The sequence below is a fragment of the Ambystoma mexicanum genome, chromosome 5q (genome assembly GCF_040938575.1).
Source record: "Ambystoma mexicanum isolate Mex_15411 chromosome 5q, UKY_AmexF1_1, whole genome shotgun sequence".
Classification (NCBI taxonomy): domain Eukaryota; kingdom Metazoa; phylum Chordata; class Amphibia; order Caudata; family Ambystomatidae; genus Ambystoma; species Ambystoma mexicanum.
Genome location: NC_090933.1, coordinates 722,790,039 through 722,806,416, shown reverse-complemented (window position 1 = coordinate 722,806,416; position 16,378 = coordinate 722,790,039). Strand labels below are relative to the sequence as shown.

The 16,378-nt window shown below is 47.6% G+C and overlaps 1 protein-coding gene across 3 annotated transcripts in view; it reads right to left on the bottom strand.

The window, feature by feature from the left end:
- Positions 1 to 16,378, bottom strand: part of TERF1 (telomeric repeat binding factor 1) — a 529,145-nt gene that overhangs the window by 341,423 nt on the left and 171,344 nt on the right. For all 3 annotated transcript variants that reach the window (XM_069621207.1, XM_069621208.1, XM_069621209.1), the window contains one exon: positions 2,219 to 2,328. In XM_069621207.1, coding sequence (XP_069477308.1) covers positions 2,219 to 2,328 — 110 coding nt within the window. The remainder of the gene's footprint in view (positions 1 to 2,218; positions 2,329 to 16,378) is intronic.

The window sequence follows — 16,378 nt, the reverse complement described above, 5'->3', positions numbered from 1 at the left end:
TGTTCTCCTTTTTGCCAGATGTAATCAAAACTTCCCTTCGGCTGTTTCTAGCTCTCCTGCAGGAAAAGTTAATGATTTTGTTCGGGTAACCCCTCTGTGTTAAGCGGGTGTCAAGAATGTTGAAGTTCTATTTAAAGTGCAGTCTATCCTTATCCCAAGACATTGTCCAAGTCAGGAACTCTTAAGGCTTAATGGGACTATGCTAGTGTGCTATAACCGGACATACATGACTGAATCTGCCCATCTACATATTGATCCTCAGCGGGCATAGTTTCTATCAGTAAGCTATGCAGTTAATCCCTCTGTATGTCACATAATAAGTGTTTTGTAGAGCACACTTCACTCTAGTGGGACATCCTGTGAATGAGAACAGATTTCAGTTAACTCAATGATTCCCATATGCTTTAAATAGGGGAAAACAAAAAGTATCAACTTACAGGGTTAATTTCTTGCTGCTGCCTATTTATATAAAATGCCTTATCCTTTAGCACTTTACCAAAAGAGTTCGAGTCTGTAAGAAAAATATGTTCCGATGTCGTGCCCCAAGGCAGAGCTATTTACAGTTCACAAATGTCAATGAAAATCCTATTATGGAGAAGGATATGTGTCCGCATGTGTGTGTGTCCGTGTGTGTACCCACCACAGTACCTATGGGTTCTTTGCGTTTAAACATGTTGAGGATTCACGCTGAGGCCCTCCTCCATGCCTGTCCTCTTCCTCCAGGCCCATTGGCTGACAGAAGCCTGCGTCATCTGCATCCCCAGCCCAATTGTGTACAGTGTCAGTGGAGACTGCCCGCTCATGGATGACAGCCTAAACCTCATTCTGTTTGTTCAGTGGCAGGTGTTGAACCCTTTCTGTGTGGTGTAACTTTTAGTCAATGAGGTTTCATTAACTGCTTGTCATGGTTGGGATGGTTTTCTTTGTGAAAGCAGCCGACGGGGTCATGGATAGAGGACTTATTGCCACGGACAGAACCTAGGGTGGCTCACAATGAACTACTTGTGGACAGCACTTGGCCATCCCTTGACAACAGGTGCCGACTCATCAAATGCCACTTATCTGTAGAAGGATGGCTTGCCATGGACAAATTTGTCAACAAGCAGTTTTGGTCGACTACTGAACAGTTTTTGGTTTTTAAGTCTTGCCATACCAAGAAAGACTTCTGGCATGTCAGTGTCCAGAGGAATGTGGTTTAACTAGGGCTTGACCTTTCACCCTCTTTTCAGCTAAAGGCTATTCCTTCAACAGAACCCACTCAACATGAGCCTGCTTTACTATACATGTGCTCCTGGGTGAGGTGGTTAGTTGGACTTCTCCCCTGACAAGGGGGCAATACGCTTATTGAGAAAAAATAAAGGGCACCTGTGCCTACCGGTTAGTACATTTTGGTGGTAGCATTAACAAATGTTACATTCCTCAATGTTGTGAGAGTGGTAGAGGAAATATATGCAGTCCCTTGGGGATGCGTTTCTTTTGCTACAGATGGAAGCAGGATTTCTAAGACATGAGTTCCCCCGATACCTAGGTGTGAAGGCTGGGCCATAGGAAAATTTGGAAACCACAACCAAAATCATGCAGAATTTTCAGACAAAGTTGCAACAGCAAGAGAGAAATGAACAAAAGAGAAGATTTCCTTCAACAAATAAAGGAGGAAAAATTGTATGGAGGATAGTCCGATGACTCGGATGCACATGCAAAGAATCTTTAGATGACTTCCCTGGAGGGAACCTAAAGCGCTGTCCTTAACTGATCTAGAGAGAAAAAGATCTAAGTTTGGTAGATAAGTACATGTTAAAAGTTCATTGTTACTGCTATATCATATCATTATACCATACTGAATGGCAGGAAAGTATTTAAAACATATGAATCTATGCGAGATTCAATGCTGTAGTACCCTAAAACATTGCCTCACCCATGACACCACTGTTCCACATACACGCACCACTTATTACTTCTTCTCTGCGCTTTCAGTGTCAAGTTCACAGAGAATATTTTATTTCATGTAAAAAACTATTTTCTTCTTCTAATGTTTCGACCTACACAGCATTCAGATGACGACATTGGAAAAAGTTTTATATTTCTCGGCTACTACACAATGCCTGAAGAGCAAATGTTGACATGCATGCTACACACATGAATGCATTTTTCATTTTTTATTAAATAGTTACAATGCTCCCAATTAGTTCCGATCAATGAAACCCAATCAAACACAAACCTTTTCTCTTTCTCAGATTTAATTTCACTTTCAATTTCAATTTCATTTCTATTTTCATCAAATTGTGATGTTGTTGCTTCTTTTTTTGCCTCAACCACCTTTGTGGCAACCTTGAGAAAAAAAGAAAACTTTTAAAACAAACAGCCACAGAAAGGCGAGCGCTAAGTAGACCACGTAGGTGATAAAGTCTTGTATTACACAACACAAGCAAAATTAATACCCTCAACACACTTGCAGTTCGTTTTGTGAAGGCTGACACATGCATTTTTAATCACAAAAGATTGTGAACAACATTCCGGTTTCACATAAGATGTGAACTAATGCAGGGCCATGAATTGCACATTTCATTTTTCAGCTCTAGCATTTTCTGTGACATTTTAGAAAAACGAAAAACAATGTTAATGTACTAAAATCCCTAACCTAGCAATCTAAATCTTATCTGAGTGAGAACAATAATAGAAAAAAGCATAACCCTCATTAAGTTACACACTGAGATGTCTGCATTGGCAGGGAAAAAGCCACAGTAGCTTTCACATAGCACAGACATTTGGAGTAGCCAGTACTTGGGAGCTAGGTACCACAACTCCCACTCTATGATGTCTGACTCAGAGAAATCATATGGGGGGGAAGTGAGGGGGTCATGCAGGTTTCCCCGTATATCACCAGACCAAGGCCCAAATCCTTCAACATGGATCTTAATGGAAGAATCCCAGGCCCTAGCTCAGCTTCTTTGAACAAAACAAGAATCATGGGGGGAAATTGAGAGGCAGGAGATGGGATAACAAGACACCAAGAAAACCCACATCTCTGGTTAAGCCTTCGAGTTTCCCTAAGAGAGGGAAAGCTCAAACCAGAAAACCCTTGCCATTGTACCCCTACCCTGGCAGGCAAGATATAATTGCCACAATCACTCAATCCCGACTGTTTGCCTTAGAGGTCTGTGGTCCCCAACCAAACGTCAGCTACACCCCTAATAGACCTAACCTGAAGACTTTAGAATGCCCGGGGTCGTGGTGGTCATGGAAAGAGGAACACCCACTTGTATAAAAGAACGGCTTATGCAAACGGACAATAGGGACCTCTGCCCCAAGACCACCAATATTGGAATGCTGAAGCAACACAAATAGGCCTTTCCTCAAATTAGACGTGAGCTTTGCGCACAATATCCTGTAGTGAAGCCAGTGTGGCATGGAGCTCCCGCAGACAAAAAGCTAGTTTGCTTAAAGACATTGTCTGTGTGCCCCACTCCAAGCACCAGTCAGCAAACAACAAGTTACTCTTACCTGGTAACGTTCTTTCGATGGGATGGTCCGATCTATGACAGTAATCACCACAGTTGTGCTGCTTTGGAAAATTGTCGGCGTCTGCGTCGATACACTGTCCTCAAGGGCCTCTGTCGAGCCGACATCACCGGATGTTACAAGTAGGACGCCGGTAGCTTCAGTTGTAGTTTTTTCCCCAGAACGTGTTGCACCAAACCACTGCCAGTATGACCACAGAAAGCCCCTCGGAAAAGTAAGCTGCAATCGCATAAGAAATTCTGTAGTGGGGCAGGTAGGGAGGGAGCGATATGGAATACGTCGTCGGACCATCCCATCAAAAGAACGTTACTAGGTAAGAGAGTAACTTGTTCTTCGAGGGGATTGGGTCCTCTGACATATTCCATATCTATGACAGACTCCCAAAGCAGTACCAACGTATGGAGGAGGGAAAAAAAATTTAGAATATAGAAATTTAGAATGCCCAATCAAATTGCAGAGTAAAGGACCGCCTTGCCAAAGGCCAGATCTTGCCCATGGATAGAATCTAGGGAATAGTGTTGTACAAAAGTATGGACAGAAGCCCATGTGGCTGCTTCACAGATGTTACGAATAGGAACACCCCTCTGCAGGGCGGTAAAGGCAGCCATACCCCTAGTAGAATGGGCCCGTAAGCCTACCGGAGGGTCCTTACCTGCCAAGCGGTAACATTCAGAAATTGCAAAGATAATCCATCTAGACAAAGTCTGCTTAGTAACAGCTTGTCCCAAACGCCTTCCAGTGTAACCAATAAAGAACTGATCGTCCACTCTAACCCAGGACATGCGTGAAATGTAGAAACTGAAAGCTCTCCTAGGATCCAACGTATGGAGCCTCTCCTCTTCCTTACCAGGATGTAGAGGAGAATAAAATGCCGGAAGAATAACCTTCTGGCTTAAATGAAATTCCGACACCACCTTCAAAAGAAAGGAGGACGGACTCTAAGGACAATCCTGTCCTTATAAAACACAGTGAAGGGTGGCTTAACTGAAAGTGCCTGCAACTCACTCTGCGAGCGGAAGTGACCGCAACTAAAAACACAGTTTTTAGGGTTAACAGTCTCAAAGGACAAGAATGTAAAGGCTCAAACGGAGCACCCATAAGGAATTTAAGAACAAGGTTCAAATCCCAACCAGGCACCTGGAAAGGCGACGGCGGAAACACATTAGTGAGTCCTTTGAGAAACTGAGTAAATAAAGGAATTTTGAAATAATAACACTCCTCAGACGAGGGCTTAAATATGGACAGCGTCGCCAGGTAACCTTGAACGGTACCCACTTGCAGGCCCTTGTGGGCTAATGAAAGCAAAAAAAAAAAAAAAAGACAGAACCATGGGAATGTCACATGAAAAAGGTTCCACATTCTTAACCCTGCACCAGTCGCAGAACTTACGCCAACTGCAACGGTACAGGGACTTTGTTGCAGGCCGTCTGGACGAGAGCAACACCTCCATCACGTCTTCAGGGAGGTCCCAATCCTTATACCTCAACCTTTCAGGATCCAAGCGTGAAGGTTGAGGGATCTGATCTCTGGATGGAGAACCTGACCCCCCCCCCTCCCGTGAGAGCAGATCATCTCGGTAGGGAAGACGACATGGAGGGCAGATGGACAAGTCGAGAAGGTACGGGTACCACGTCCTCCAGGCCCAAGCCGGAGCAATGAGGATCATCCGGGAACCGAACCTCCGCAGCACTTGCGGGATGACGGGGACTGGAGGAAACACGTACAGCAGTGGGAAGGACCACTCCACCACAAACGCGTCTCCTAAGGCTCCTTTTGGAGGAAATTCCCGCGAACAGAAACTTTCGCACTTCCGGTTGACACTGGAGGCGAAGCGATCCACTTGAGGGGTCCCCCAAAGGGCAAAGATCTCCAGGAGAATCTCCTGAGTCAGCTCCCACTCGTGAGAGATCGCGCTCTGCCTGATCAGAGCGTCCGCCGACTCGTTTTTGTCTCCGGCCAGATGAACTGCCGAGATCGAAACTTCCTGCTGGATGGCCCAGAACCAGAGCTGCATCGCCTCCCTGCACAGAGGAAGTAACCCTGCCCCCACCTTTTTGTTGAGGTAGTGCATGGCCACTGTGTTGTCCGTCAGAATCGGGACATTCTTCCCTCGCACAGTCGGCAGAAAAGCCTTCAGGGCAAGCCCGACGGCCCTCAGCTCCATCAGATTGATATGGAGTCTGGACTCTGACGGAGACCAACGACCGCTGACTGTCAACTTGTTGGCATGAGCTCTCCATCCCGCGGTAGCCAAAATGGAGCCCCCTTCATCAGATTGACATCGACGGCCCACCACAGAAGGTCCTGGGCGACCGAGGGCGGCACCTGAACGTGGTCCGCCATCCTGCCGGAGGACTGACCACTGCATCTTGAGGGCCCATTGCAGAGATCTCATCCGCAAACTGGCCTCTGGCACCAGAAGAATGCAGGATGCCATAAGGCCGAGCCACCTCAAGAACTCGAACGCCGGGAGACACTGGACGTGTTGAAACTTGTGCACCATCTGCTGAATGTGATGAGCCCTCACCTGGGGAGGAAAACACTGCCCTAGGGACGTGTCGAGCACTGCTCCGATGTACTGGAGCCGCTGGGTTGGCATCAAATGGGACTTCTTTAAGTTGAGGGACAAACCCAGCTTGTGAAGGGAGTGGCAGGTGACGGACAGATGATCCAGGACTTGCTCAGGAGAGCGCGCCCTGATCAACCAATCATCCAGGTAGGGGTAGACGTGAATCCCCCCGTTTCCTGAGATACACTGCCACCACCACCATGAGCTTGGTGAAGACCCTCGGGCGGAGGACAGAGCAGCAGGACCCGAAACTGAAAGTGCGAGTCTCCAACCGTGAACCTCAGGTACTTCTTGTGCTTGGGATGGATCGGCACATGAAAGTAAGCGTCTTTGAGGTCGAGAGACACCAACCAGTGCTGAATTTGAAGGGCCTGGAGGACTTGAGAAAGAGTAACCATCTTGAAAATTGTCCTTCCTGAGGAGCTTGTTCAAACTGTGCAAGTCCATGATGGGTCTCAATCCCCAGTCTTATTTGAAATCAAAAAATAAGGGGAATACCATCCCTTGTTCCTCTCCGCTACAGGCACCAGTTCTATGGCGCCTTTCTCCAGCAGGGACTGAATTTCCTGCGCAAGAAGCGGATCCGGACTCTTCAAAGAGAGATTCCCTGGTGGATGGTCGTGAGGCCTCTGCCGGAAAGTAAGGCAGTAGCCGTGGGCTATGATCTCCAGAACCCATACATCTGAAGTAATGGCACGCCACTCTACAAGATGCTGCGCCAGCCCTCCCCCAACCGGCGAACCATGGGACATGGCCTCATGACTGAGCTGAAGCGGCAGTGCCTGAGGGCAAAGAGGCAACTGCCCGAGCAGCCTTGCCACCTCGAGTACCTTGTTTTCCACCTCTGGCACTGCTACGGTGGCCCCTTTGACTTGCAGCTCCCCTCGATTTACTAAAGGATGAGTAATATCGAAAGGAACCTCCCCTCCATTGCTGTCCCCTAGGATGAAAAGACAGAGGTTGGTGAACTGCAGCGCTCAACGACTTCGCTGCAGCTTTGGAGGTCTGCAACCTCTCAAGGCTCTCGTCAGCCTTGCTGCCAAAAATATGTTCACCATCAAAGGGCATGTTGAGGAACCGGGCCTGCACATCAGGAGCAAACCCCGACTTCCGCAACCACGCAAATCTGCGTATTACGGTGCTCGCCGTCATGGACAGGCTGACACAATCTGCCATATCTAGACCCGACTGAACGGACTCACACATGGCATCCTTGCCATCCTGTACAATAGCAAGAAGACCATCCCGTTCCTCCCCTTCGGGAATATGTTCAGCTTCTAACGAAATACAGTTCCATAGAGTGTGCGTGAAACGAGACAAGGCACACACAGAGTTGGCTGCCTGTAGAGCCATACCCCCTGAAGAAAACACTTTCTTCTCCCAGCCATCAAAACGCTTGTCGTCCCTATCAGGAGGGATGGTAGGATACAACGCCTGCTTTGCTGGGGCCGTAGCCGCCTGCACCACCAAACTCTCCGGAGTGGGGTGCATGGTCAAGTAGCAGGGGCACCACTGGCTGGGCGTTATTTTCGCGGCAAAGACTTGCTCACTGCCGGGAGACTCTCCGGAGCAGTCCAAGCTGCAGCCACCCTTCTTTGCAAGGCCATATGGAATGGCAGCACCGGGTCTGTTGGTGGACCTTGGTCGAGGATATCCATCAAGTCATCCTGCAGAAAATCCCCTGGTGGCGCAGACCACCCCAAGTATTCCGTGACCCTCGACATAAGGTGCCGGTACGAGGACTCAGCATGGGGGCCAGGCTCAGGCCTACAGAACTCCACCTCCGGAGAGGTGTCCAGACCACTGGCGTCGTGCAGCGACTGACGCAGGTCTTCAATCTGGCTATGACCACGCAAAATCTCGTCAGGCACCTCCTCAGGCACCATACCTTCCTCAGACCCCTCATCCCTCTCAGAAATATAATCCAGAGGTTGGAAGGAGGGCACAGAGAAAGGGACAAAGACATTTTTAGCCTTGGCCAGAGCCTTTCTGTGGGTTCCACCGTGCCACAGGGTTCCTCCGACAAAGCAGCCTCGAAAGGCGTCGAAGGAATCGGCGTCGACAGTCCTTGAGGGCGGAGCCCCAAGCGTGTCCTTCGACAGCCTGGGCGCCGATGGCGTCGACGGCTTCCTCACAGGCGGAGTCTCGAGGGAGTCCCTCGACGACCTTGGTGCTGATGTCTTCCTCGAAGACTTCACAGGCTCCGATGGTCGAGAGGGCGTCGAGGACCGGGAACTGGAAGGGGCATGTCTAGAGCGACCATCCTTGTCCGACCGGGACCTCGAAGGCGTCCTGTGGTCGCGACGACCGCTCGAGACCGAAGGCGTACGAGTGGCGTCTCTAGCACGCTCACGGCCGGCGTCTTTCGACGGGGCGGACAGAACAGAGCCCTGCGACTGAAAAATCGCCATCTCCTGCCGGAACAAATCCCATTCCGCAGGAGTGGAATGCTTGTTGGGACAAGCCACCCGCCGACAGGTGGAGTCCTCGGACGAGGACGGGGAAGGCGAGCTGTGACGGCACTTCCATGAGTGCCTCGAAGAGGCAGAGGAATGGCGGGACCTACTCCTGGACCGAGACCCCCCAAACTTATGCCGACGATGCAGAGAGTCACCCCTCGAATCGTCTGTCGAAAGTGCAGTGGATCGCGACTTCCAGGGCTTTTCCACCTTACCTCCCGACAGCTTCTTCTTACGCTCCCGCAAGACCTTTGATGTAAGTGACTGGCAGTCGACACAGTCATCCGTATCGTGGTCCTCCCTAAGGCACCAGAAGCAAGCGTTGTGCTTGTCCGTCAATGACATCTTTACCCACAGTCCCGACACTTCTTAAAACCCGGCAGCGGGGTGGAAGAAGCCGAAGACGACATAGGTTTACACAATGAACAGGTTCGAAGAACCGAAAGAACAGAACTCAGTAGAACCGAGGCGCACCGAGATCTCCGAAGCGAACACGTTCGCAGAAAAAACGGAACGGAGGCTACGGGCGTCGTACATCCGGTAATGTCGGCTCGACGGAGGCCCTCGAGGACGGCGTGTCGACGTCATCGACACAGGACGCAGACGCTGAAAATGTTCCGAAGCAGCACAGCTGTGGTGATTACTGTCATAGATATGGAATATGTCGGAGGACCCAATCCCCTCGAACTAAGGATACAGGAGTCTGTGGAAATGGAGAACTAAGAGGAAGGAACTATTAGGGAGATGGATTCGTTTTATGCTTAATCCAGTCTCCTAGTGAGACCCCCAGCACTGTATGCTGGACTTCTGGACCTTTTTTATCTTTATCTCCTAAATCAGGGGAGCCTGTGGGTTTCCACAAAGAATGGAAACTCTATTCTTTGTGTTTTACCTTATTTCATGAGTCTTGCTTCCCTCCATATCTCTTTAAAGGCATCTGTGTTATCTTTTGTAGCACACAGCACCCTATGTGCAGTGTTGCTGGGCACGCTTTGGGTTCTCCTTTGAGATTATTTGACTATCATTACAAACAACTGTTCTGAAGGATAGAGGTATACTTTGTATCCTTCCTAAACACTTTAACATAAAAAAGGCACACACCACCTTATGTGGTGCCTAGTATCCCCCTTCCCTCTGATCCTGTGACTTTTTGGTCTCAGTGACAACCCTAGAGTTATGGCTGGTGGAGTTGGACACGTTCTACCAACTTTTGTGACATTTGCTACAGCAGACTATTCACAGCCTCGGTTATGCCCAAAAGGGTCACCTTTGTTCCAACATGGTTTCTCCTTTCTTTTTGTTCACCATTTTTAGTGTGCTTATCCTTTGTCAGCCCTCGTTCTACCATTCTGAGAGGGAGAGGTCTGAATGTGAGTTTTGCCTTTGGCATGAACCCTTGGATGTCCCCAACTTGGCTCGAGTGGGTCTGAGGACAGGATGCAGGGGAGGAGTTTGACACTCCCCGGTCTTTTGTCTGCTGATGTGCCTGAATGGAACGAGTTCCCACTCGGGGGCTGGCTGTCCTGATTGGGGGGCTGGCTGTCCTGATTGGGGCCACCCGCCCCTATCTGTAGTTTGCAGAGGAATGAATGGGAACTCTGAATAAAAGGTGAAGTTCCTGAGGCAGAAGGCAAGTTAACCACTGGAATACAAGATCCGAAGCTGAAGATGACTAGAGAAGCCTGCAGACCCTTCCAGTAACCGTGAGGCAACATCTGATGCCCTGGAGCTGTTTTCTTATCGACAGAGGAGCTCTGAAGAGGATGACTCCTTCCCTTTGGATGGTGGGACCAACCAGTCCCCAGACGAACTGCAGATCGAAGGGACCTCCGACCCATTTGCAGTGCAACATCTTGGCGTGGATGAATCCTACCAGAACTTTGGCGAGCTCCAGTTGTACCTCCAGAGGCACAATCCCACTCATCCAAGTCCCCTCACCAGAGTGCAGGACTGCAGAATTGAGGTAGATCGACCAGGCGGTAACCGTTCATTGTTGGAGCTGATAAAAAGGTGCCAAAAGCGTGGACAGATGCAGGAGAAGGAAGAGGTCCTTGCTGAGAGGACTTTCTCGTGACTGCTGCTAAGACATTCCATTCAGAGTCCTTCATTTCGTCACCAGACCGAGGAATAACGAGACCGGGTCCGAGGCTGCTGCAAGGAAAAGAACCCAAGTGCATTTTCTTCAACCAACCTAATGTACTGTGGGGCTCATGGTAGAACTTACCTCAAGCCAAATAAATGCTCCAGTGTGATTGTACTGCGATACCAGGTGTTTGGGTGTTCACCCATACCTCTTGCTCATGCTGAGCAGCTTGTGCGCTTTTAGTGGGTCCTTTGAAGGGTCCTTCTAACTTATTCTTCTAAAGCATCTTATTTAAGTAACTGAAGTATCCTGCAGAATGTTTCCTTTTCTGCTGCTCCACAAGACTTTTGCTACTATCCTACACTGACTTTGATGAACTCTTGAATAGTTAGGGATTGGACGGTTAAAGAATAAGATGCTGTGAAAAGTGTTACTCGAAAGTAAATCACTGCTAATAGTTTTGAATAACCCTTCTTCTCCTACCAACAGACTTTGAGGGACTCTAGTAAATGAAACTATAATTTCTCTAACAAATGTGGGTGCGCGCCACTTCCAAATATACAGTAGAATGGTCATTACTGTCATTTTCTGTAACAATTGTTAAGTGCGAGCAATTACTATCAAAGCAGTCACCTATGAAAAGTATTGTTAATAATTCCTGTGTGTGTTGGTCAAAATAAGTATTTACCTACCTTGCATATATAAGAATACATGTATATTTTAATATAACGTTCAGTGTGTAAGAGTTTCTTTGGACTATTGCACTGACTGGGTTTCATTATGCTCATCTACAGCTCACATCATCCCCATAAGATAAGCCTTGCTGCCCTGCTATTCTACCAATCCTTTGGGCAGATAAGAGTTAGGGACCTATGAAGGGATCGTTTTATAGAGTCGTACGTCCAAGTGGACTTTAGGAAACTTCACTAACAGGTACGGCAAAGATCTGTGTCAGGCAGGGCTTTTCTTGATTGGTTGTGGAATGGAGGCCTGTTTTGATGGCTCAGGCCATGTGACCAAAACCCTGCATGGAGCAAAGTATAACACCTATTAAACATGAAGTTCAAAGGTCATAGGGACAGAGACCTCAGCTGCCTTAGTGCAGGCCATTAGACTATCTGGGAACGACAGGGATCCTTACAAAAAGGAACAATGGCATTCAGTGAGTTTAAAAGTCGGAATGTGCTGGGAAGTGGTAGTGTGTTATGAAGCACAATGGGGAGCAAGGAAGAGGTGATAATTGCTTGTTGGAGTGGCAGGAGGAGAGTGGAGAGGACAAAGGAGGTAAGAGGATGTTTAGATGGAGGAAGACAGAAGCATGGGAGGACAGGAGGTGTGGAGAGAAACAAATACAGAAGAGGGAGTAGAGATACAGAGGAGAGGAAGAGTATGATCAAGAGGGGTGGAGGAGGTGCAAAAAGAATGGAAAGATTAATAAAGAAGAGAATAATAAAAGGGAGAATGAGGTTTGATAATGCAGCACTCGACTTACCAGAACTGGCTAAATTACTCCAGGACCACTAGCCAGAGAAAGGAATTGCAAGGCCATCTGGCTCCATAAGGGGGTAAGGGCTCACTCAGTTCACGTGAAGGAGCAGGTATTTTCTGAACTGGGTTAAATTAAGAATCCAGTACGGGATAAAGTCACAGTTTTAGATTACAATAGAGCAACACGCCTAATATGTGTATGCAATCCCACACAGACATGTTTCAAAATCATCAAGCCACTCTCAAAACCAACATCCACCCAATCAATATCAGTACGCAAATATCCCTCATGGACTACCTAAATTCCAATATACACATCAGACAGGCCCTGCCACGCCATCGCCCCACAGATCGCTCCCACCCTCCGCTCCCACCCTCCACTCCCAATCCCTCCAACAGCTGAGATGCATTCCAAACCATCGTTCAAGACCCACTCATCATCACAGCAAAAACAAAACCAGCACACTTCCTGGATAATGCATGCCCAGCACAGGCCATAGAATTACAGTACTAGTGCCACACAGGCTCAACGTTATGAACTCCTGTGACCCACACAGCACCATCCCCCCTAAACTCAAAACAGGGCAAATCTCCACCCTCCACAAAGCACCATTCCTCAACCCCACACTTCCTTAACACCACCGTCCCCATCACAATCCTACCATACCTTGCCAAAATCATGGATTGTCTTGTCTCATGTCAACTCCAGCAGCACATAACCACAAACAACCTCATCAACGTATTTCAATTGAGTTTCTGCTGCAGCCACAGCACCTAGACTGCAATCCTTCACATCCTGGATGATGTCCTGAACATCACTGACAAAGGGGAGACAGCCCTTCCAGTCCTTGTTCACCTCATCAGAGCTATCAACACCATTGACCACGCCACACTCCTAAAACACTGTTAGGGAGAATTCTAGTTTCTGTGTTAATTCCCTTCAGCTCTTTTGCTGGACTCTAGGACTTTTAGTTTTTGATTTGAAATCTTGTGTTTCTATGATTTTGGAGTCTGATATTTTCCATAGGTATCACCTTTTTGTATTGTGACACAGCGCCTTTAGTGCAGTGTCAAGGAGAAGTCCTTTGGATTTCTCTTAAGGTTTAAATACCTTCTCTTGGATGAACTACTGTTTCCAAAAGCAGGAAAGTGAAATTGACTTTACTTACCTTTTTCTCTTTGTAGAGCCAGCACACACCATCTTACGTGGAGTGCTGCAGGGGTTACTTAGTATCCCCTTTGTCTACTTTCTCATGTAACATTTTTATGTTACCCTCACTACAATTAATAGCTGGTGGCAGTGGTTTAAATGTTCCTCCCATTGTGCGTTTTTACTGCAGGCTGAATCCTGCAGGCTGAATCCTCAGCTGCAGTATTGCACCCATGGGTGCCCATTTTGTCAAAATGGCCCCGGTATTCTTTTTTCGCCATTTCTTGTTTGTGAGGCCCTTCCTGAGATTTACTCTGCGTGCCAAACCAGGTTTGGTCCCTTAGCTTGTTTTGTCTTTGGCGGAGTTCACTGGTGAATCCTACCTCTGGCTCCAACGTGTCTGGCAGGGCAGGAAGCGAGGGAGGTTCCTGAAACTCCCTGTGCTTAGTCTCCTTGGTTACAGAAATGCATCAAAAGGTGATTGGCTGGCTGTCCTTAGAGGACAGCCACCCTGTTGTGAGAGTGACAGCTAGGCTGCGAATGAATGTGCGAAACCTGCATAAAAGGCAAGGTCTTTTGGGACGAAGGCAGAGTCGAACAATGGAAGAAGGAACCGAAGAAGAAACTGGAAGAGAAGCTTGCTGCACCTTCCTGGACCATTGGTTTGCCTGGTGAAACCCTGCTGCAGTGCTGAAGCTCCAAATTTCAAATCGACTAGAGAAGCCTGGAAAGGACAACTTCTCTCCTTGGGTTGGTGGAACCAATCAACCTCAAGACAAACTTGCCTGGAACCCGTCTCCCTGCTGGCTGTACTTCCTCATTGCTGCTGGAACCGAGTGCCAGGGGTCCGAAACTCCAGAATCAAGTGCATCGTCTTTAAGCGGACCAGAGCTCCAGGAAGATTCCAAGGACCCTCCCGAAGCGGGAATACCTGAGCCCGAGGCACCTCGCCAGAGTGCTGCACTCCAGAAGCGAAGGAAGCCCCTCAAGTGTCCAAGATCTGCAGTGGTGCTATTGACCTGTAGCGGAAACCGCAAAGTGCCGCTGAATTGAAAAGAGCCTTTTGCTGCCGGCAACAATCGAACCGCAGTGCAGGAGTCCCCAGACATCCTCCCTCTTGTTCCCACAACTGAGGCCCAGGAACACCGGATCTGCAGGACTGCCAACAGGAACAGAAGCCAGATGAAATCTCTTTTAACCAAAGGTACTGTGTTAACTAAAGGGGTGCTTCCCTTTTTGATTTGTAGCTTGTTTGTCCTCGTTGGAGCTTATAGAAGCTGCTTTTTCAGCAGAGTTGCTTGCATCTTTGCTTTCACAAGTCTTACAACTTGTGGCCCAACAGTGATTCTTTTCTATTCATTATAACATTGGCAAATGACTTTTGTACCATCTTCTAGAAGTGCCTCAGCTCTCCTAGACTTTGCTCAATTGACATTGGCTGTCCTGGCTCCCTGAAGACTCTTCTGAGCCCTTTGACTTTGTGTTTATCTGTCCCTCCAAAAAGTCATACATAAATTACTTGAATTGCTGGGAAAGGGTTAACCTATATTTCATTGGGGGATTGTGAAAGTACTTACTTGCTCTGGAGAACTTGTTAACCTTTGTTTCCTTCCCTAACCTTTTCCATTTTTTATAACTCCAATATTGCATTAAGTATCCAAGTGGTATATCAACATATCTACGTCCACGGTGTCCTAGCTATTGAAGTCACCTGGGGGTGTAGGAATTGTCTGTGTGTCATCCCAAAAGGGTATCTACTTACTTAACTGAAACGGAAGGAGTGTATTTTTGAAGTTTATTTTATTGTTGCATCTTGCCCCTTCTAAAGAAAGCTTACTTAAAAAAACGGACCGTTAAATAATTTTAATAAGAAACCTTGGAGTTGTTATTTGAATCCTTGTCACTGTGAATCTCTATGTTGCATCTCTACAGCTCACATTGACCCCTCTTGAGATAAGCCTGGCTGCGCAGTCACTCTTCCAACTTGTGTAGTACAGGCCTATACCCAAGGTCGGGTTCCCTATTGCCAAGAGGACAAGGCTGGTGTAGTCTCCCACAGGGTTACTACATACAATCTTGCCTAACAAACACCATATCCCAAAGAATGAAACTCTTACTACTGCTCTCAACTAGTTTACCTTATTTCCTTACGGACAGGACACACTTAGTCACCGTCTCCGCATGGCATATCGCAGGATCTTCCCCATCTCCTGTTCTCTTCAACCTACATGTGGAACCCTTTGAAATACTCTTCACTGCCACAGCATCCACTTTCATCAATATGCATTGGCATGCAAATATACTTCAATATCTCCTCAGAATGCCACTCTCTCAGAGGCCATCTCTCCAAAATCATCACCTGCTTGGCCACCAACTTCCTCAAACACAATATCTCACTTGCCCTCATCTGAACTTCCCTCCCGCCCCATGCACAAGCCAGACCTCACCTCCTGGATCAAAGAACTCAGCACAGACGACACACGCATATCCCACTCCATACCAGTCTAATCCCTAGGCTTCACCATCGTCCACCACCTTGTCCCATGGAGGTAACGTTTTTAATGCCAACCAAACACCCTCACAGACACTTCCATCAACCTAATCTAGTGGGCATCAGTTGCAGGAAATCATGAACTGGGATCAGTTCAAGACCATGATGGCCTGGAACTGATCTCAACATTCTCTTGGTGTGTCCCACCTTCCAACTAAACCACCGAGCAAATCCAGGTTTTTTATACATTGTAAAATACTTAGGTTCAGTTAGCTTGAACCGTGTTAGCCAAAGGTTGAACAGAATGTTGATACAAAAGAAAACAATGAGTTCATACCTTAATTCAGCTAACAAAGTAATTTATTTTGCTTATTTGCAAGCTTTCATGGAATGTGCTCACTTCCTCAGGCAGAGATGGAATGAAACCTTTGAAAAACATCTCAGCATTCAAGCTTGCATAGCCCTTCCTGCAAATGCTCCGTTATCTGTGCCCGTCTGTACCGGATTTGTAGTTGTGCTCAGAAAGGCATGTATTGGATGTTCAATTCCCCCACACATTGCGATCCTGTAGGTATAAATGGTACACTGTATTAAGTGGGGCAGGGGTGAGTGGCACTGA